Source organism: Sturnira hondurensis, unplaced genomic scaffold (assembly GCF_014824575.4).
Source record: "Sturnira hondurensis isolate 20B ecotype Veracruz unplaced genomic scaffold, ASM1482457v3 Scaffold0016663, whole genome shotgun sequence".
Lineage (NCBI taxonomy): Eukaryota > Metazoa > Chordata > Mammalia > Chiroptera > Phyllostomidae > Sturnira > Sturnira hondurensis.
The window spans coordinates 7,425,224-7,447,772 of NW_028089294.1; the positions used below are offsets into that span (position 1 = coordinate 7,425,224).

A 22,549-nucleotide genomic window follows, 5' to 3' on the forward strand; every position below is an offset into this window, starting at 1 on the left:
GAGCTTCGATTTGTTCTTCATTTGAGCCATATTTTTTTGTCTTGGCCTATCTGTTACATTGTAAGGGGCAGAACCTTAGGTATTTGCCAGGGCTGGACAACCCATGTCAGTATGTTGTGATGCTGTATGTGGGGGAGGGGTTTGAGGGGGAACAATGCAGCTTGCCCGGCTTTATGCTGGCTTTCAGTACTTTTTCTGCTACCCACAAGCAAATTGGGCACTTCTGGTGCTGATTCCCAGGTGGGTGGGTTTGTGTACATTCTAGGACCCTGTGGTCTCTCCAACATACTCTCCTGTGAGGCTGGGAGTTTCTCCTGCCACCGCAACCCCCACAGGTTTTTACAGCCAGAGGTTTTGAGGCTTTCTTTTCCTGCTCTAGAACTCTGGGCTGCGTAGTCTGTCTCACTCCCCAGTTGTTTCTCCCAGTTTTTTTTGTGTGTGTGTGTGCAAATGAGGGACTACCCAGTCCACCAACTGCTGCCTTGGCTGCTGGGGACCTCCAACTGTCCCAAGTGCTACTGCCTGTCTACGCCCCTCCTGTCAGTCTGAATGAATGTTTCTTTTTTAACTCCTTGGTTGTCGGACTTCCATACAGTTCGATTTTCTGGAAGTTCTGGTTATTTTTTGTTTTTAAATTTGTTGTCCTTCTTTTGGTTGTGCGAGGAGGCAAAGTATCTATCTACACCGCTATCTTGGCCGGAAGTTAGACCATACAGTATTATTAGCTAGTCGCCATGCTGTACATTGCACCTTCCGAAAATACAATTTTGATAGATGAGTTATACAAGGTAAAAGAGCGTTCTCAAGTGGTATATCAAGATAGTGCAACATTTTATTTTTTGGTAATGCATATGCCATAGTAATTTTCATTGGTGTTTTACCATTTGCAAATTAATCTTTCTAAACTCACTAAAGATATTCTCTTTAGTATTTCTCTCAATCTATGAATAAGGCATGAACATAGATAAGATGGAGGAAGTAAAAGTCCCAGAATTAGTGTTGATACACCAATGATACAGTTAAGGTTTAGATTTAGAAGCTGATCTGGGCAGCATTCCAGGAGCATATTCTACTGGCCATTTACTCTCGACAGACTTATGGGCTTTCAGTTAATCCTGAAATTTGTTATAATTTGTGTCATAGTAAATGAAGATGAAATGTTTAACAGTGGGTAATTATGCTTTAGGTTGTTGTAGAAATGTAATTGCTTAACGCTCGTTGACTTAAACATTGCAGCGGTTGGTGAGGTACCGCACCATTCCTAAAAAGTGAAGTCTTCAAGGAGTTACAAATGAATCTAGGGCCTGACCATGAAGCTGGAGTTTTTACAAAAATTAATGTAGTGACTAGATTACTTGGGATTTCACATGTTAATGCCTTTAAGAAGTTAACAGTTATTTCCTGGGTGATCTTCGGTGTCCTTGCTGGATGAGTGTTGTGCGTATCAAAGCTAATTAATGACCAGTGATTGATTGCTTCATCAGTGCCTTGCTCCCTTCATGAAGTCATTCATTCAACAAACAGTTATCGATTGCCTGCTCTGTGCCATTGTTCTAGGAGGCACAGTCACAGAAATGAGTTATGGGGTCCCTATTTTTACAGAGGTTTTATAATAGTGGACGACAGAGTAATAAAAACAATAAACAAATGAGCAAGGATTTCAGGTAGTGGTAAGTACAATAAAGAAAGTGGAATGTACTGATGTGATATAGTGACTTGGTTGGATGACAGGAAGACACTAGGTCTGGGGGTCAAGGTCTTTCTCCCTAAGGAATAGTTGTCTAGGGTGAAACTTGGATGATGAGAAGAACCCTGCTGTTAAGATCTGTGGGGAGGCTAGTGGGACCAGTTAGTACAAGTGCCTGCGGCTGGCACACAGACCTGGCTTGACAGGATGGAGTGAAACAAAGCTAGAGTGGTCAAGTATAGAGAATAAGGGAGATGTTGGCAGAAGTTGAGGCCCAAGAGGGAAGGCCTGTGTGAGGTTTTTAACCTTTTTGTGCTGTGGGCCTTTCCGGCTTCTAATGAGGCCTGTGAACCCCTTCAGAATTTTTTTATTTTTTAATTAATTTTTAACTTGTTTTTTACCACACTCCTCCAGAATGGTGTTTCTAAATGCATAAAATAAAAACAGAGTTGGAAAGGAAACCAACTATATTGAAGTACATTGTACAAAACAAATTCTTTGATAAATATTTTTTATTATTGCATTTAATAACATCTCAATGAAGTTCTACTAACCAGTTTTGAACTGATAGTGAGTTTAAATGATACTTTTTATCTCCCAAAACTATAATATGATATGAAAGTATATCTGGGGTTTTTATTGATGACAAAGACACAGGTACTGACTGTGGTTTTTTTGCCTTTGTTAGTAATGGTGGAAATGCTAGATTTCAGTTATGAACTACCCTGAATTCACGGGTCTGTGGTCCTTGAGTTAAGACCCTGAGATAGATTGTGTAGGGCTTTCTAGACTGAAATGACTATTGGAGAATGGAGCTTTACCAAAACCCAGTTGGTGTCCATCAGTTGATGAATGGATAAATAAAATGATATGTCTATGCAGTAGAATATTATTTGCAATAAAAAGAAATGAGATGCTGATACATGGTGGTACAACATGCATGAATGAACCTTGAAAACATACAGAGTGAAAGAAGGCTGTCACAATGTCACATGACCCATTTATGGAAAATGTCTAGAAAAGGCAAATCTTTAGATCTACAAAATGGATTAGTGGTTGCCTAGGCTTAGAGGAGGCGCAAGAGGTTGGAGGGAAATACACATTCCTTGTTTCTTTTAGGAGCGATTACAGTGTCCTAATAAAATAGATTGTGGTGATGGTTGCACAGATCTGTATGTATTTCACATCACTGAATTAATTGTACACTTTAAGATGGATGGTTGTTTTGGTGTGAATTATAGCCCATAAAACTTTTTTTTTTTAATTTAATAAAGTTTTACTTTTCAAAATGTACAGCTGGTGGGATCTGTTGTTTATATCTCCACGTTTGGTGTTTCTGATGTAAATTACTTGTGCTTGTGAAACTAGTTTAATAACTCCTACTATACTAAGGAGTTCCTGAAGGGCTCTCTGGCCAAGGAACCACAGATCTTCAGTCTCTCAGAGACAAGAGCTGGGGTTATAAGCTTATGTTGGGAACATCCTTACAGTTTGTCATATGTTGCTTTGTCAGACAAGACAAGGTTATTAAACTTGTTCTAAACTTTGCCTTTGGACCACTTTTTCTTTTTTGGCCTTGCCCCCAGATTTGTTCATCGGGACTTTGTCTGTCTTGGCTATCTTTCTGACGTCTTTCTTCTTGTCCTTGGGCTGCAGAGTGAAGGTCAGAGAGCAGCTGCTACCTCAGCAGCCTTGCCGAGATGTCAGACAAAATGTAAAGCCGTTGTATAAAAAAAAAAGAAAGAAAGGGGAAAAAACAGTGAAGCTATTGTTTTTAATTTAAAAAAAAAAACCAACCAGTTGACAAAAACCAAGTGGGTAATTAGCAGCTGGGGCTCAGTATAAATTACAAATAGGGGAAAGAATTTAAGCTGCTAGTGAAAGTTTTTGGTCTAAGGAGCAAGTTAATGCAGAAAGGGCTTTATGGAATATGAGAAGAGCTACAGCAAAGTGGGCCGTTGTGTCTGAGGGGCTAGAGGATGACACTTTGAGGATGACAAGTTCCGAAGTTTATACAGGTAGTTTGTGATAATATCTTGTGTGTATTCTTGTAAAACCTTACCAATAAAGTCATGATAGAAACGTAACAGAGCTTATAAAAATTGGGTTAAGATAGACATCAAAATACATGAAATTTTAAAATCAATCACTAACAAGCCTGGCTGGTGTGACACAGTGGTTTGGGCATCATTCTGAAAACTGAAAGGTTTCCGGTTCAATTCTGGTCAGGGCACATGTCTGGGTTGCAAGCCAGGTCCCTGGTTGGGGATGTGTGAGGGGCAACCGATGGATATTTCTCTCCCTCGTTCTCCCTCCCTTCCCCCCTCTCTAAAAAGTAAATAAAATATTTTTAAAAATCACTAACAAACCCTGGCTGGTGTGGCTTGGTGGATTGGGTACCAGCCTGAGAACCAAAGGGTCACTGGTTCGATTCCCAGTCAGGGCATATGCCTGGGTATGCAGGCCAGATCTTCAGTAGGGGGCACACAAGAGGCAGCCACGTATTGATGTTTCTCACCCTCTCTGTTTCCCTCCCTTCCCCTCTCTAAAAATAAATAAATAAAATCTTTTTAAAAAAATCACTAACAAAAGCATTAACAAACTAAGAAAACAGCAACCTGCATAAATGTCAGTTGGCATTTTACCCAGCACGAGCATCAGATGCTCTTTGCAACCCTAAGGTCTGGGACTCTTGTTTCATCTTTTGAGATGCTCTTTGAGGGCATTTGCCTCTAATAAAGTTCAGTTTTATTAAAGATCTGAACCAACGTGTAGAGTTTAGTGAAAAATAATTGCACACTTGCAAATGTTCTTGCACCCTTTATGTGTACCCAGCTTCCCTGCACTTCCAACATATTGGGAGGTGCAATGCTCATCAATCCAACTACTCTGAGGTCTTCAAATACAGCTCAGTTTAAACTTCAGTTGTGTGAGAATTTTCTCTTGATCACTTCAAAACAGTGGGCTGGGGGGGGAAAATTCATGAACCAGCGCTACCTGTTTTGCTGCCATCGTGCCCCCATTTACCAATAGTATGGAGCTAATTGAGAGTAAAGAACTGGGCGGTTGTAGCACAGACATTATGTGGGCAAAGTGTTGTTTGTAGAAATGTTTCACACATATGTACTATTTTCTAACTATATGTAGGTGCTGTTGTGATTAATAATAAAACGAATTCTTACAACAGTTTTGTTGACTTCCTGGTAGTTTTTTATTTTCTCATTCAGGAGCTACTTGTATTCCTGGAAGAGGTCGGTAACTATTCCTTGGGAGTGAAATGCAGAGTGCTGGCGGTCACTTGCAGAATTCTTTTTTTTTTTTAAAGATTTTATTTATTTATCTTTAGAGGGAAAGGGAAGGAGAGGAGAGAAATATCAATGTATTGTTGCCTCTTGTGAGTCCCCTCCTGGGAAATGGCCTGGAACCCAGGCATGTGCCCTGACTGGGAATCGAACCGCGATCATGTGGTTTGCAGGCTCAAGCTCAATCCACTGAGCTACACCAGCCAGGGCTTTGCAGAATTCTTCTAAGGGAATTTATTGCAGATCAGGAAAAGAATACTTGTGGGATAATGATAATAATATGTGTTAACTGGTGGGCTTCTTGTAAGCGTGAAGCACTTTACTAAGAGTTGTGTGTAGTTATCTCATTTATTCATCCTCTGTGTAGCTATTGTTACTATTCCCACTGCAATAGACAAGGGAAAGGGGGCTCAGAAATACGTTTCAGGTCACAGAAGCCAGTGGGTGGCAGAGCTGGGATTGATACCCAGATCTTGTTGTTTTTTAAAGATTTATTTATTTATTTTTAGAGAGAGGGGAAGGGAAGGAGGAAGGAAGGGAGAGAAACTTCATCAATGGGCTGCCTCTCGCAGACGCCACAACTGGGGGGCCAAACCCACAACCCACGTGTCCTGACCGGTATCAAACCGGCCGCCCTTTGCTCTGCATGGTGATGTCCAACCAACTGATCTGCACGGCTAACACCTGGATCTTGACTCATGCTCTTCGTGCTATAGACTTTGTTACTTTACTTACTCCTCACATGATTCCTCAGCGTGTACTCTTAAATAGTAGGAAGCAAAGTTCCAGTGTGAATACTTGACTTGATTAATCTCTCTTAGTTGGAACGCTGTAGTATTATAAATGGAAATTAGGAACACAAGGTATATTAGAGGCATTTAATTTTAGTGACTTTTGAGTTATCAAATCTATGAAGAGCCCTGACCAGGGTGGCTCAATTGGTTGGGCGTCGTTCGGCAAACAAGTTTCCCTGTTTGATTCCGGTCAGGGCCAGGGCGCATGCCTGGTTGTGGGTTTGGTCCCTGGGTCAGGGTGCGAACGAGAGGCAACCAGTCAGTGTTTCTCTTTTACACTGATATTTCTCTCCCTCCCTTCCCCTGTCTCTAAAAATAAATAAGTACAATCTGTTTTTGTAAAGAATTTAATAAAAAAATAAAAATCTATAAAGAAATGTAGTTTAGTTATAATTAATGTCCCATCTCTGCATCTCTGGTGCACCTCATGAGAGAGGCAGGTGGGAGAGACAGTGTTTTGTCAGCAGGAGCCTTCGGGTGTCAGATCATCTCCCCTTTCTATAAAAAATAAGGACCAAACACCTTTGAATACCTGGGTAAATGGTAACTTTGGAAACCTGATGCACTGTTTCTGCTTTTGGATAAATGATATTCACTATCTAGTCAAAGTTTTATGATCTGTAGTCTTTAAGGATGTTTTAAATATGTATATGTATTTATTTCTTTTAGGAAAACATCAGTCATTGTTGTTGGCAGTTTTTGTAACTCCTTTTATTGATCTTCGTTCCGATTTCTCCAAGTTTCAGGAAATGATAGAAACAACTTTAGATATGGATCAGGTAAGTAATATACTCTGTAATTCAAGCAGCAGAATATTTTTGAAAAGCACAGGCATATCTAAACGTATCCCACTTCTCTTTTTAGTATTTAATTTTGACCTTGTCAGGCTCCTTTGAGCCTCTTTTTCTTTCCAAGCAGACTAGAGTTCTACATTGACGTGGTTGAAAACCCTTCACAGGTTGCCTCTGGGGTCCTTTCTGGAATCTCAGCGGGCTGAGGCTGAGCAGGGTCTTTATCTTCACTGTAAATGTGGCAGAGATAACCCAATTTTATTTTTTCCTTTTAAAAAACTTTGTATTTATTGATTTAGAGAGAAACATCGATTTGTTCCACCTATTTATGCATTCAGCAGTTGATTCTTAAATTCTTTTATATCCGCTTTTTATTTCATTAATTTCAATTATTGTGTGTGTGTGTGTGTGTGTGTATATATATATATATATTCCATTTTTGTTGGTTGTTTTTCAACTTCTTTAATTGTGCATTCACTATTTTTCTAGCCTTTTTTCTTCTTTTTTTAAAGATTTTATTTCCTTTTTGAGGGAGGGCGAGGGAGGGAGAGAAACACTGATGTGAGAGAGAAGCACAAATCGAAAGTGCCTCTCCTGGACGCCCCAGTCAAGGACCAAACCTGCATCCCGGCTATGTGCCCTGACTGGGATTCAAACTGGTGACCTTTTGCTTCACAGGATGAAGCCCAGCTGACTGAGCCACAGCAGTCAGGGCACAGCCTTTTCTTTTTGAGTAAGCATTTAAGATTATGATTTTTTTCCTTTTTGTTACTTTAGTTGAATGCATCCCATAAGTGTTGAGAGGTACAATTTCTTACAGTTTATTCCATTATCATTGGTTCTTTGGTCTGTCATTTATTTACAAGTAAGTTTTCACATTTCTAAGCTCCGTATGTGTCAGTTTAATAGACGTTCTCCACGTACTTGAGGATCATGTGTGCTCCCTTTTGGTTGCAGAGTTCTCTTGTTGTCCACTAGATAAAGCTTTAGTTCTTTTGGTCACATTGTGTATGTACTAATTTTTGATCTATGAATTATATTTCTCCATATAGTTCCGTCCAGTGTTGCTTCCTGTTTTTAAGGCACAGAGCTGTTTATTTTTGGTGATTTGAATTTTCATTATTATTTAGGGGCATTAGCTTTAGTGATGATTTATGCCTTAGATTTATTTTGTTTAAGGGTAAGAGTGCTATGCCAGAGTCCTTTTTAGTGTTCTACATGGTATTATTTTTTTCATCCTTTTTTGGTCTTCATGGTTTAAGTAAAAAAGCATACAGCTACATTTTATTTATTTTTAAATTCAATTTGTTAATCTCTTTATAAAGTGACAATTTGGATATCTTACCAAATCATTTTGTGATTCCAATCCATTCTTATCCATTTTTTTTAAAGATTTTATTTATTTCTTTTCAGAGAGAGGGTAAGGGTGAGAGAAAGAGAAGAGAAACATCAATCAGTTGCTTCTTGCACACCCCCAACTGGGGATCTAGCCTACAACCCAGGCATGTGCCCTGACAGGGAATTGAACCGGCGACCTTTTGGTTTTCAGGCCAGTACTCAGTCTACTGAGTCACACCAGCCAGGGCCCTTATCCTTCTATTATATTGATTGGGTTTTTAATTTTTTTATTTATTGATTTTTTTGAGAGAGAGAGAGAGAAAGGAAAGGGGAGAGAGACCGACAGACAGAGACATTTACTTGTTTCTCCACTTATTTATGCATTCATTGGTTGGTTCTTGTATGTGCCCTGACTGCAGATCGAACGAGCCACCTTGGTGACATGACATTTCAACCAAATGAGCTACCCAGCCAGACCCTCGTGATTGGGGTTTTTAAGTTCCATTTTGCCTCTCTCATCCTGTAACAAACACATGCACTAGTTTGGAAAATTTTCACAAATTTTAAGAAAATATGTGTGCTTAACTCATCAAAAATTAAAGTCTATGAGTATCTTTTCATTTTCTACCCTAAACACTAGGCTATTAGGATATCTAATGTCAGATTACATTTCTTCATCATTGGCTGATATATATTTTTTTAGTTTTGTCTTTTTACCCCCTTAGATTTGCCCGCATAGTTACGAATTTCTTTGCTGTTCATTATTCCTGGATAGTCGTTAGAAATTCCATTATTGGGGGTCAGTTAGTCAGGTTTTGTTTGAAATGTCTGCAATTCACCCTTGTTTTTGAAGGATATTTTATCTGGGTGTACAATTCCAGATTGACAGTTCTTTTCCTTAGTACCTACGAAATTGTATTGTTCTGTTTTGGCTTGCATTAGTATTGATGTTTAGAAGTCCTGGTTCCAGATATTGATTCTTTTTGTTACCATGTGTCCATAAATGGGTTTCTTTTTATTTTTCCTATTTAGAGCTGCTGTTTTCTTAATCAGACAGTTCATGTCTTTTATCAGTTCTTGAAAATTATCAGTCATTGTGTGTTTGAGTATTGTGCTTATTCATTATCTTTTTCTAAAACTACGATGAAAGCATATGTTAGACTTTCACATTCTGCCATGTGTCTGTTGCTCTCTTTGTGATTCCTTCAGATGTTCTGACTTACTGAGTATCTCTTCAGCTCTTGTTACAGTGTTTAACCAGTCAATTGGGGCTTTTTTCCCAATAATTACAGTTTTCATTCATAAAAGATGTTTGGTTCATTTCTAACTCTTCCTAGTCTTTTTTAAGTAATATCTTATTATTTGCTCATGTGTTCCATTCACTTAGATTTCTTTAAACTTAAAAAAAAATACACTGAATATTACATGTCAGAAATTTCTTGGGTTTAAATCTGCTCCTTATTTCTACTTAGTGTCTTGCCTCCTTGTCTTTTATGTATCTTTAGATTATGAATTCTTGTATATCTGGGCTCTATCTGAGCAAATTATACAAGCAAATAATATATTTTTCCAGGGAAGGGGGGAATTTGCTTTTGTTTTTGCCATACACTGACAATGTGTAATTCACTCAAGACCACTTTTAGTTAATTGCTCAGTCTGGAGCTTTGTAGATTGGTTAGGGTGAAGATTCAGCTGCTGAAATATAAACCCCATATATATAAATCAGTAGCTTGAAGGAGAATAAGGGTTAAAATTTTCTGTTGTAACAGTGTGGGTACAGCAGCACAGGGCCGCAGGCCAGCCCCATCTCTCTGGGTCCGGGCTGCTCCGGCACCCTTAACTGTGCTGCCTCCGCCTTCAGGGTCCAGCAGTGGACCTTATCCTCATTCCAGCCAGTGGGCGAGGACGAAAGGGGAAGAGGAGGGCACATTCTTTCTGCTCCCATTCTAATGGCCAGAAGTTAGCAGTGCCCACACCTAGCTGCAAAATGTATTCATTGTTCCTGGTAGTTATGTTTCCGGTGAAAATTTGTCAGTTTTATCGCTGTAGAAGGAGGAGATAATGGAAATGGCCAAAAACCAGCAGGCTTTTCCACTGTCCAAACTAACAGCATGTTTGAATTCCAAACCTGGTGAAAGCAGGCTTTTCGTCACACACTGTCAGGGAGTACATTCTACCCCCACCGCCCCTTTCCCCGGGGCCCAGGCGGGTTTCTCTGATTACTGCTGATGATCATGAGGTGGGTGTTTTAAATGTCCCAGCCCTGGCCTGGTTTATACCACGGACTCTCTTACTTTGCAGGAAATCAGACGTGTGGTTTTCTCCAACTCAACTATACATTTATTTGAAAAAAATGCTTATATTTTATCTAGTTATTTCTAGGGTAGTAGGACTGTTTTTTAAAGTTATTTCAAGTTATTTTTATAGAGAGTAGGGGAGGGAGAGAGGGAGAGAAACATCTGTGTGATTGCCTCTTGAGTGTCCCCTACTGAGGACCTGGGCCACAACTCAGGCATGTGTCCTGACTGGGACTAGAACTGGTGACCCTTTGGTTCGCAGGCCGGCACTGAATCCACTGAGCCACACCAGCAAGGGCTGAACACTGAACATTCTTTAGTAATGTTAAAAAAAACATTCAAAAACTGTTTTGAACTTCATTAAGGGGAAATGTAAATAAAAATAATGGTGACATATGCATCAGTAGCACTGTGTGTCTGTTTCACACAAATAATTTTGTGCCTTGAGAGCTCTAAGCTCCTGGTAAAAAGATCTTTACATCTCTTATTAAATAGATGCTTCTTACAGCTGTAACTGAACACCTCAAAACATCAGTGAAATTTAAATGAGTAAAAGAAAGAAAATGACTTTCATCTTTATCCATTGTTAATAAAATTGAACTATTTTTCTGTCTATAGGTGGAAAACCATGAATTCCTTGTCAAACCTTCATTTGATCCTAATCTGAGTGAATTAAGAGAAATAATGGATGATTTAGAGAAAAAGATGCAGTCGATATTAATAAGTACAGCTAGAGATCTAGGTAAGAATGGACTGTTGGAGGTTTGAATAATTCTCTTGTCTTCATAGTATCCACACTGGTGTGGGAATTATTTTCCTAGAAGACACAGTTGATGGTGCCAGCGTCCTTATTTAAAGTGCCAGCCGTTTTTGTACAGAATAAAATTACAAACACAGTTGACACACAGGATGCTTTACATTCAAAGCCTAGCCTGCTCTTCCAGGCTCATTTCTTACGAACTCCTCCAAACCCCAGGATGACTCCACATTTCAGCCAGCAAATCACCCAGCGGGTTCTATCATGTCTTTTAAATAAGAACTGTTTTAAATGTTACCTTCCCTGTAGCCTTACTCTACTAGAAATAGCTCATTGATTTGACTTTGGGCTTCTGAGCACCTCATTCATATCAATTTTTTAAAATGCCTGCCTGCTCTACTAGATTAATTTCCTAACTACTCTCACACTGTTCACACTGTTTTGTTCTAAATTTGTAAACCTCTTTGTTTTGAACATCACTCACATGTGTGCCAAATGAATAAATGAGTCTTAACATTTGACCTAGGCAATTCCTCAGAGCAGGAATACTTAAAGTTTTGGAGAATCCAAGAAAGGTTATAGATTCTCAATGGAGAATCTACACCCATATCTTCATATTTAAAAATGCACACATAGTTTCTATGGAGAGTCCATATATGGACTAGATCCTAGATTCAAGAATTTTTGCCTTTGAAGAGTGTTGAAATTTACCCTCCTCACACCGTAGCTCTTCACAGTCTCCTTGCTCCCCAGTCCAGTGGAGAGCCAGGCTTCAGCACGTAAACTCCTAGACACTGTCCGTCTTCTGGTTTGTGGTGTAAAGATCACATTGGAGAATGAGATCTAAGGAGAGGGCAGACTTACAGAAACTCAGTTCGTTGGATATTGACCCACAAGGTGAAGAGGTTGGGAAAAGGGACAGGGCTGTGGCCCAGTCCCTGTTGGGGCGCGTGTGAGAGGAATCCAGTCGAAGTTTCTCTCCCTTCCTCTCTCTCTAAAAATAATTAAGTCAAATCTTTTTATAAACTCAAAAATCTTTGTTGCATCAAGTCTAGCTGATCTATCTTTGCTTGTTTTGTGAAGTTTCCTACATTTAACAAAAAAATGCCCTAGTTTTTCTTGAGTTTCGTTGTCAGTCTCATATTTTTGTTTGAAAAGTATATATTGTCACTCTGATTTGCTCTACCTCCCAGAGAAATGCTTTGGTTAACTAAAGACCCCTCAGGCAGCACTCCTGAAGGGACTAGACCCCCTCGTGGTCATGGCCCCAGCGTCCAGAACAGCGCGTGCTGCCCGCTGGGAGTGCCCGCAGCCTCGGTTGGGCACGCTTCCGGGCCAGAAGCTAACCTTAATAAGGGAGTTGAAGGATTTTATAGATTTCCTTAATTTGTGTAATTTTTGAGTGAAATAGGATTTGTACCTTCCTTAGATAATGTTAATTTTCAGTATGCTATCATGTAATAAAAGTTTAGGTTTAATTATTTTAAACATTTATATGGCACAATGGGTATTGATATTATCTGACACACTTTTTCCTTTTTTCCTGATCATGAAGGTTTGGAGTCTGGCAAACAGATAAAATTGGATTCCAACTCACAGTTTGGATATTATTTTCGCGTGACATGTAAGGAGGAAAAAGTCCTTCGTAACAATAAGAACTTCAGTACCGTAGATATCCAGAAGAATGGTGTTAAATTTACCAATAGGTTCGTAAGCTTGTATTATATTGTTAAGCCTTCAGTAGTTCCATAAAACTAAATTACTGTCTGATGAAATGTGAATGTTCTGTGATAAGGAAGTTTTGCCATATTTACTGTTAATTGAAATAAGGCATAAGGTAAGATTGAAGCTTTATTTCTTATAAAAGTATAGTCAGCTGTCCGAACACCACTTGTTTAATAACTACTGTTTTCCTCATTAACTGAAATGGGGCTTTGTGTTTATTTTTAAGATTATTTTTTCACATTATCTGTCTCACCATTCTTTCATCAGCATGAAAAAGCTTGTATTTATTTTATGGCACATTTCCATATCAGAGATAGTTCACCCTCACATCTCTGCTGTACTTATTTTCTCATGTTTATTTTTTCTAAGAAAATTGTACTATCCTTTATCAAGTTAAAAAAAAGTCCTGGTATATCAAGTCGCTGTATAAATTAGTTCAGGGAGATGTCTACGCCATAATGAGGCTACCCATTAGATTATAGCTTTAAAAAAAATCATGTTCCATGTTAAAAAATATCTTACCAGTTTTGTTCTGCTTTTCCCTTGCTGACGTTAGGAAGTTATTCATAGTTGAAGAAAAAAATATTTTAAAATAAATCCGTGACTTTGGTGGGGAAAGGCATTTTTCCTTTCTCCTCTGTAGTAGAATTTATTTAAAAAGTATTTTGAGTGTCTGTTACGTGCAGTTGTTACCCTGTGTGATCAGATACTCCAGTAATGATCACAGTCTGTGTCCTTTGTTCCTCGTAACAATTTGCTGAAATAAATAGGTTGGGCATATTTCTCTCCTATTTTGGATGAAGAAGCTGAAACTCAGTTCCCCAGGATGAGACATCTAGAAATGCTAAATACTCAAACCTAGATCTTCGAGTGCCAAATTTAGTAGCTATTGTTTTTCCTCCACACTGTATCCTGATTTAAGAAATGTATGTATATTGGCTTAAATAAGCTGGAAATTTGGGGGTGTTATAATCATCTTTAAATCACCCATTTGTTAATTATAATGTATAAAAAATTGAACTGAATGATAACAGTGATTCCCAAAGTTGTGAAGAATTCATTTGTTGGTTTTTGTTTTTTTCAAAAGATGGGGTGCTTTGCTTTGTATCTGGATCTGATCGTATAATTTTCTTTCTTAAAATCCTCCAGTGTCTGTCTATCATTCAAAAAACCGAAGTGTTTATTATGACCTGTCCTGTCTGGTCCTGGCCCACCTGTGCTTTTGTCTCTGGCAGCTCTCCCCTTCACACATCAGTCTCACTTTTATAGTGTCTTTGCTTCTTGCTTTGCTTTAATTCTTTTTGTTGGCATGTTTTGTGGCAGTCTTTTTGTGCTGCCGCTTGCCCACATACTGTTCTTTTTTAAAAAAAAGATTTATTTTTATTTATTTTTAGAGAGAAGGAAGAGAGGGAGAGAAACATGAATGTGTGGTTGCCTCTCACATGGCGCCCACTGGGGACCTGGTCCAAAACTCAGGCATGTGCCCTGACTGGGAATTGAACCGGCAACCCCTTGGTTCGCAGCCCACGCTCAATCCACTGAGCTACACCAGTCAGGGCCTACGTACTGTTCTTAAGCTGTATGTGTATATTATGTCATGGGCTAATTCCATCAAGTTACAATTATTGTCTCGGCTTATTGATGCCTTTCTTCAGATAAGTGCTTCCACCTCTTCTTTTCTCTGCCCCTGGTCCTTGGTTTTAATTTCAGTCTCTTCCTTTGACACACCAGTGAATGAATCCTTTCTCTTCACTTTATTCTCATCTGCAATTTTTTCTCAACTCTGACTTTTTTTACAAATTCCTCGATAAGGTTTAGTTTTTGAAACCCTTATTTTGACAACCTTTAATATCAAAAGACACATACACTGCAGTATTGGGAGAAACTGCGCAGGCATGTATTTTAAAGGGGGCGTGGCCTCTGTCCTAAGTGAGGATGAAGACTTATTTCATTCAAGTATTTTAGAAAAGGTCACAGATTAGAATTTTACCCAATGGAATAATTGTTATAGGAAGAATTATGCTGGTAGGCCATTGCAAACAATATAAATGTTAATGCATTAAATTCCATCCACATCTTTCCCTAATAAAGTTGCTCATTTTCTCCTGCTATTTCCATTTTAATCATTGCTTTGATGCTTTATAGGATGGATATTCTGGTTCTATTTTATGTAGTGTTTTCATTACCTTTAGTAATATTTTTATTTTTAAAATAATATTATCTTGATTTGCAGTGCTTTGACTTCTCTTAATGAAGAATATACCAAAAATAAAACTGAATACGAGGAAGCCCAGAATGCCATTGTTAAAGAAATCATCAATATTTCTTCAGGTAAATTTAATAGAGCCAGCAAATTCGGAATATGACCTGGTTTTGTAATAGAAAAAATACTGGGATGTTTGAGGAGTGGTGTTATGAAAAGCTGCTGCACTGTTAATTATGTTAGACTACCTGCCACGTAACGCAGGCTGCACTGTGGTAGGGAAAGTAAGTGGAAATGACTCCAATACGTCGGAAGGTGAGCCAGTGCACGCTAGGGAATGGGAGTGCCCTGAACAACAACGCTGTGCCAGAAGGCGCAAAACCTACTGCAGTCGTAACAAGGGAAAGACACACCGAGGACTGTTACCGGTGGGCTCATGCTCTAGGCTGTAGAAATAAAAACCACTGAGAAGCAAATAGTGAGGCAGGCAAACCCTTTCAAGTTCTATGTGCCATTTATAGAGTTTCAGAGTCCATTGCCTGAGGTGATTGTTTTATGATTAAAGGGATGGCATGACTTGGCACCACGGTATTTCCCGCAGCCTGGGGTGAATGTATTAGCACAGGCAGGGTCGATGGGGATGTGTGAAGCTGGGAGGCTTTGCCTGTCATCATGTCGATAGTCACTGCAGCCTTTATTGTGCCTTGCAAAAATATACCAAAGAAACACTTGAACCGAGTGGTCAAAGCTGGCATCATTGGTAATGGGACAAACGACATACTTGATGCAGAGGGAAGGGCACAGTATCACCCGTGTAATATTCTTGATAAAAACATCTAATGAGATTATCATAAGGAGAAAAAAATGAGGTAAATAGATTATGGGACATTCTTTTTAAGGCCTCAACTATTTAAAAATGTCAGTGTCATGAAAGCAAAAAAAATGGACAGCATCTGTTCTAGGTTAAAGGAGACTTATAAAGAGACAGGACAGTCAAATGCTGTATGGACGATCCTTGATTGGATCGAGGGTTAGGGGTTAATTTGGGGAATAGCTATAAAGTACACTATGGGACAGATTGACAAAGTTCAATATGAGATGATATGGTATTGGTATTGCATTCCTTGATGTGTATTATGATTAAATAGGAGGATGTCCTTGTTCTTAGGATATGCATGCTGAATTATTTAGGGGTAAAGGTCATTTAAAAACTTATGGGCATTTATAATTCTGTAGATTGTTTTACTATGAATTTTTATTGTAAATCAGAAACAAAACTTAAAGGTTTTAATACACTTTATACATTAGTTTTAAGATGAACAAGATTTATAAAGATTATGTTTTTGCTTGCTGGTAACATAACTATCCTGTGATAACTTGTTCAGTTGTTTTCTTCAGTGATTATATTTTTAAGAACCCTCTAAACACAATATATCCAAACTGTGAGTCTTCCTAAAAAAAATCCATTAATATTCATTAAGCACTAAGTAGGTTAAAGCTATTAGATTTTAAAATTTTTAAATTGAAGGTCTTGTATTTGGAGTCACCTGGGATTTAAATAAAACCTCTTCCTGGTCTAACATATGCATTTTAGGTGTTACATTTTAAACTGTCTTTATTTAAAAACACAGTGGGTCAGCCCTGGCTGGTGCGGCTCAGTGGGTCGAGTGCCAGTCTGTGAACAACCGAAAAGTCGATTCCCGGTCAGGGCGCTTGCCTGGCATTCAGGTCCCCAGTTGGAGGCGTGTGAGAGGCTATCAATCGATAGGTCTTTCACACATTGATGTTTCTCTCCCTCTCTTTCTTCCTCCTTTCCTCTAAAAGTAAATGAGTAAAATCTTTAAAAAACCTAGTAGTGGGTCATTTTTTTAGCTTTCTATCTTGCATTTAAAAAGATAATATTGTTAAGTGGATTGTCTGTGGGAGTGGGGGGTACGGAGTAGGTGTGAGCAAGGGGGGAAAAGGCAGGGCAACAGTAACTGAACAACAGTAAAAAAAAAAAAAAACATTGGTAAGAGCCAGATGAATTGAGAAACTGAATATGGACTCTTCATTAAGAGGCGTTTGGTTTTCTATGTTACTAGAGGCCTATTCTTACTGATACATTAGAGGTTTTATGAGTTTTTACTGAAGTGCTTACAGTAAGTACTCCACTTATGTCTGAGTAATTCTCACAAGTATGTATTTTCTGCATGATAGGGTACAGTGAACTCTTTCCTTTCCCCCCCTTTTTTTTAAAATGGTAAAACAAAGAGAATTAGTTTTATTTGGCCATTTGTGTTAATTTTTATTTTCAAAACATTTTATCACTTTCATGGGGAACAAGGGAATCAGAGGTGAGTCAAACTTTCTGCTGTGTGAAATAATAATGTGTGTTCTTCTAAAATGGGACATTATTTTCCTGGCTGGTGTGGCTCAGTGGATTGAGTGCGGGCCTGTGAGCTGGAGGATTGCGGTTCGATTCCCAGTCGGGGTGCATGCCTGGGTTGCAGGCCAGTTCCCAGTGGGGAACACATGAGAGGCTACCATGCATTGGTGTTTCTCTCCCTCTCTCCTTCCCTTCTCCTCTAAAGATAAATAAATAAATAATTTAAAAAAATAAAAAATAAAATGGGACATTATTCTCTTGACTGTCCCTTGAAGCTTTTGATATATTGGCATCCGTATAGCAGGTCTACAGGACACATGGGTCTGTTACACCAACCCCTCAACCTCTTAAAATTCTAGAATCTCTTCTGATCTTGACCATTTTTATTGCCTAAACATGTTTCAGGGACTTTTTATTTTTATTTTTTAAGATTTTATTTTNTTGATGTTTCTTTCCTCTCTCCTTCCCTTCCCCTCTAAAAAGATAAATAAATAAAATATTAAAAAAAAATAAAAAAATAAAAAAAAAATAAAAAATAAAATGGGACATTATTCTCTTGACTGTCCCTTGAAGCTTTTGATATATTGGCATCCGTGTAGCAGGTCTACAGGACACATGGGTCTGTTACACCAACCCCTCAACCTCTTAAAATTCTAGAATCTCTTCTGATCTTGACCATTTTTATTGCCTAAACATGTTTCAGGGACTTTTTATTTTTATTTTTTAAGATTTTATTTTATTTTTTAGACAGAGGGGAAGGGAGGGTGAAAGAGAGGGAGAGAATCATCAATGTGTGTGGTTGCCTCTTGTGCACCCCACACAAGGGAACCTGGCCCACAATCGAGGCATGTGCCCTGACTGGGAATCGAACTGGCGACCCTTTGGTTCACAGGCAGGCAGTCAAGCCACTGAGCCATACCGGCCAGGGCTCAGGGACTTTTTAATGTACGTAACATTGAATGGCTTTTAGGTTTGTCTTTTTTTCATTTTATATATTTAGATTTTAGTCTCTATGGAATAAAAATAATTCTAAGGAAATACTGAAAGTTTCAACACAGACATCGCTACTGTAAAAACTCAGGTCATTTGTCCTTCATGAACCTCAGTTCTATTCACCCATAAACTTCTGATCTGCCTTTGTTTATAATAAAAAGTTCCTTAAGCTCATCAGTGTGTCAGATTGATGTTCAGTACCAAACAAGAACTGTCAAATAGAAGAAGAGTTTTATTTACAAGTTCCCAAAGACAAGTCATACTTTATCAAATGAATATTTGAGTGAAGCAAGAAACACATCTACTGTTACTGTCATTATGCCCTTCAATTAGTTAGCTTTTAGTTTTAATGCTGTAGCAAAGTAGAATCTTGTTGAAAGTATTTTAAGTGACAGTAATGGGTCTAAATTTATGTTAAAATTAAGTATGTGATAACTGATGGGTAAAGTTCTGAAGTAAAATGGTCTTACATGCACAGGCCTTGGTGGTCACATTGTATCTCACTACTTGGTGTTGGCATGTTTTTTTACAATAATTGTGAAATGTCATTTTGGTTTTTGACTCTTAAATTTTAGAAAAAGGTGTTTCTTAAAATTGTACGTATGCCTCAGATATTACTGTACCCTGCTTTTCTTTATCCTTATCAATAAATTAGGATAGCTTTTCCTTATTAGGTTTTAAAAAAATCTACTTCATTTCTTTATCAGCAGCTGGGTGCTTTTTTTTTAAGATTGTATTTATTTTAGAGAGAATGGAAGGGAGGGAGATGAATAGGGAGAGAGACATCGAAGTGTGAAAGAAACATTGGTTGGTTTCCTCTTGCACACGCCCCACCCAGGGATGGGCCCCCACAACCCAGGCATGTGCCCTGCTGGGAATCAAACCAGCGACCCTTCACATCGTGGAACAACACTGAGCCACGCTGGTTAGAGCATTCACTGTGTGCTTTTATATTTTACTGGATTTTAGTAAGAGGGGGGCATCATATTCTTTAAGACATGGCAACACATTTTAACCTCAGTTAAATTTTAGGTGTTATTTTCAAGTTTAGTTGTGGCAAACTTCTATTAATTTTTTATATTATGTAAATTAGGAAATAGTTTGGATTCCCAAACAAAGAAGTTAAATTTATTCTCATAGCTGCTTATATGTATGTTTTTTATGATTTAGTATTCCTTTGCACATTTTTTTTTATACAGGCTATGTAGAACCAATGCAGACACTCAATGATGTGTTAGCTCAGCTAGATGCTGTTGTCAGCTTTGCCCATGTGTCAAATGGAGCACCTGTTCCGTATGTACGACCAGTCATTTTGGAGAAAGGACAAGGAAGAATTATTTTGAAAGCATCCAGACATGCTTGTGTTGAAGTTCAAGATGAAGTTGCATTTATTCCCAATGATGTTCACTTTGAAAAAGAGAAACAGATGTTCCACATCATTACTGGTATAAAACCTAGTTTTTGGGTTATTTTGGGTATTGTTTCCTTTTTTAATGTTGGAATGGAAATATGCTTAAAATTGATGAAGAAAATTCTAGTTCTTGACATTGGAAAAAAGAACATGTTTGTATTAATGAGTAATATATTCCCATTTGGATTAGAGGGAAGAATTGGAAGAGGTAGGGAGAGGCTTATGAAAGAATATTGTATTTATAATATAAAACTTCTGTTCCAGGAAATCCAAGTATTTGGAAATGAACAACTCTTCCTCCTCAAAGCGTACCTTTGAGACAGACCTTTCAAAAATGAGGTCGTTTAAGATCAAGCATAATTGGCTGCTGGAATGACCTCAGTTTAGGGTCACCTTTCTTTTAAAGACATGACACTATATTCATGTGAAACTCAAAGAAAAGGTAGACAGGTTTATGGACTTAAACTAGAAGTTTTTGAGTGTCTCAAACTAGAGTTTTTGAGAGATCCTAACCAGATCCCAAAGGCAAAGGAGAGGGAGTTAGGAGTCTTTGGGCAAATGTATTCCATTTCCCCCAAATGGATTTTCAAGTCATTTACATAATCTAACCCAGACATGTAAATTGTACATTTCCAAAAGTATGATCATGCCGTGTGGACTTTAAGTGGTTTGAAGGATTTGACCATACCGGTCCATTCACAACAATAGCCCATGTGTTAATGCATTATGCTGTTTTGTGGGTTAGGCCTGTACATAACATCTTTTTCTGGATGTTACAACATTATTCTGCAGGTAGCCCTGGGAGCTGTGGGGAAGTGCCTGTATGGTCTTTCTAGGCTATAGTCAAGTTGTAGGTAAGGCACCTTTTTCATGGGTCCCCTCTGTGAAGGGAGCAGTGTAGGTTTGTCTGAAGAGAAAATAGCATCGCTTCAGGGCATAGTATTGCCGGCCACTCTGGCCACGTCTTTGGGCAGCGTTTGGTTCTGCCTCTCTCGTGTCACCTCACATTACCTAGGTGACTAGTCACCAATGTGTAACTTAGGACTGACAGTTGGTGAGAAATAAACCAGTAATTTTGCTTTTTGATATAACTTGTTTTATAGGCCCCAATATGGGAGGTAAATCAACATATATTCGCCAAACTGGGGTGATTGTTCTCATGGCGCAGATTGGCTGTTTCGTGCCCTGTGAGTCGGCAGAAGTGTCCATCGTGGACTGTATCTTGGCTCGGGTCGGGGCTGGTGACAGCCAGTTGAAAGGAGTCTCCACCTTCATGGCTGAAATGTTAGAAACTGCTGCTATTCTCAGGTGAGTGCATTTCCCAGCCCCCTGAAAAAGGAAATGAATGTTCCTGTCCTCTGAGAAGTGCATTTGCAGGCCCACTCACAAAACACCTGAGAACTTCCGTCTAGTGTACTAGTTTGTGGACTGTATTGTCTTGAAAAGGTGATTTGTGGTAGTTGTGGAAAGCTTCGAGTTTTTAAGTTGTCTTCCTAAGATTTCTGGGAGTTGTTGACCTTATGCTCCCCCACTACCAGGCTTTTTACCTGCACTGTTCACACTACCTCGAATGGTACCTTCTTCCTTCTTGCCCTTTACGCAAGTTCCTTCCAATCTTTACAGGCCTGAATGGCAGAAATTCCACTTCTCCAGTGATTTGCGGGGGGTGGAGGGGTCAGGTGAGCATAAGGTTGTGGGTGTTTCCTCAGGGAACTCTCTGCCATGTCTGAAATGTATTAGGTGTTCATTGTAAAGGTTACTGAAATCTCTTTATTTTACATTTCAGGAGCTTCTCTGAAGGCACAGAGGCTGTGCCTTTTGGGTTTTGGTGTCCTTAGTAAATTATGGGTTGATTATTGTTTGTTCAGGATAGTAATTAGTCAACAGGTTAATATTTATAAATTACAGTTTAAAGAAATAAGAAAAGGGTATCAATGGCAGTTCACAGAAAAATAGATGAATGCCCAATAAGGACATGAACTGTCACATTTTCTCATTTAGAAAAATGCCCCTTCCTTACATCCAGCTCGGTATTGCACACACACCGTCATGACCACCAGCCCTGTGTCTTTCTCGTTATGCCCTTGTCCCGTCCTCATGGGGTGGGGTGGCGGACACCCGCCAGCAGAGTCCTCCTGATGTGGCTGACGGCGAGAATGAGTGCACAGGCGACAACAATCCTGTGTGGAAAAAGGGAACGGCACGGCTGCTCTCTCAAGGGGGAGAGTGCCTACAGATGACTGCGCCACTCCCTCAGGAGGGGAGTGCTTCGACCCTCGCCTAGACAGGCTTTTATTGTTTGCCTGGGGTCTTACATCAGAGCAAGATTTATCATCTATTACATAGAATATTATTGTCTACATTTTAGGTACAATCAAGGAAATGAAAACATGCAGAGGGGAATGGCGGTGAGCTGATTAGCTCTGTCCTTGGGAAAACTCATCCAGGCTTTGGATGTTACCTTGAAGACAGACAATATACATTTGTTGTTTTAGACCAGGGTGATGGAGTTTTAGCAAGAGCAAGCCATATAACAGTCTGTGTGCATTTTCTAGGCCTGATTGCCATGGGAAAACTCAGTTTGAAGGTCTGGCTCCTGCCCACCACCTCACTTCTGTAGGTTTTCCATACAGAACTGAGTCACATTTGCCAGACTAAAATAAACCGGTCCCCTACAGGGTGGTATTATTTTTCTCAGTCTTGGTTGATTTGATTTATTCCCCATTTGCTTCCTCTTCTATCAATTGTTCCTTGTTCGTGTCCAAGCCTACTTTTTTCTCCTGAAAGTTTTAGTGCTTTTTATTTACTTTGTTGAAATGTTAATATTAAAATAATGAACGTTATGTTTGTGGCACATCTTTTCTATTATATTTTCTTAATTTC

The 22,549-nt window shown here is 38.9% G+C and overlaps 1 protein-coding gene across 2 annotated transcripts in view; it reads left to right on the plus strand.

Annotated features, from left to right (window-relative positions):
* Window positions 1-22,549, plus strand: part of MSH2 (mutS homolog 2) — a 58,985-nt gene that overhangs the window by 30,436 nt on the left and 6,000 nt on the right. For both annotated transcript variants that reach the window (XM_037066681.1, XM_037066682.1), the window contains 6 exons: window positions 6,453-6,562; window positions 10,828-10,951; window positions 12,522-12,672; window positions 14,925-15,022; window positions 19,455-19,700; window positions 20,770-20,974. In XM_037066681.1, the coding sequence (XP_036922576.1) occupies window positions 6,453-6,562; window positions 10,828-10,951; window positions 12,522-12,672; window positions 14,925-15,022; window positions 19,455-19,700; window positions 20,770-20,974 (934 nt within the window). The remainder of the gene's footprint in view (window positions 1-6,452; window positions 6,563-10,827; window positions 10,952-12,521; window positions 12,673-14,924; window positions 15,023-19,454; window positions 19,701-20,769; window positions 20,975-22,549) is intronic.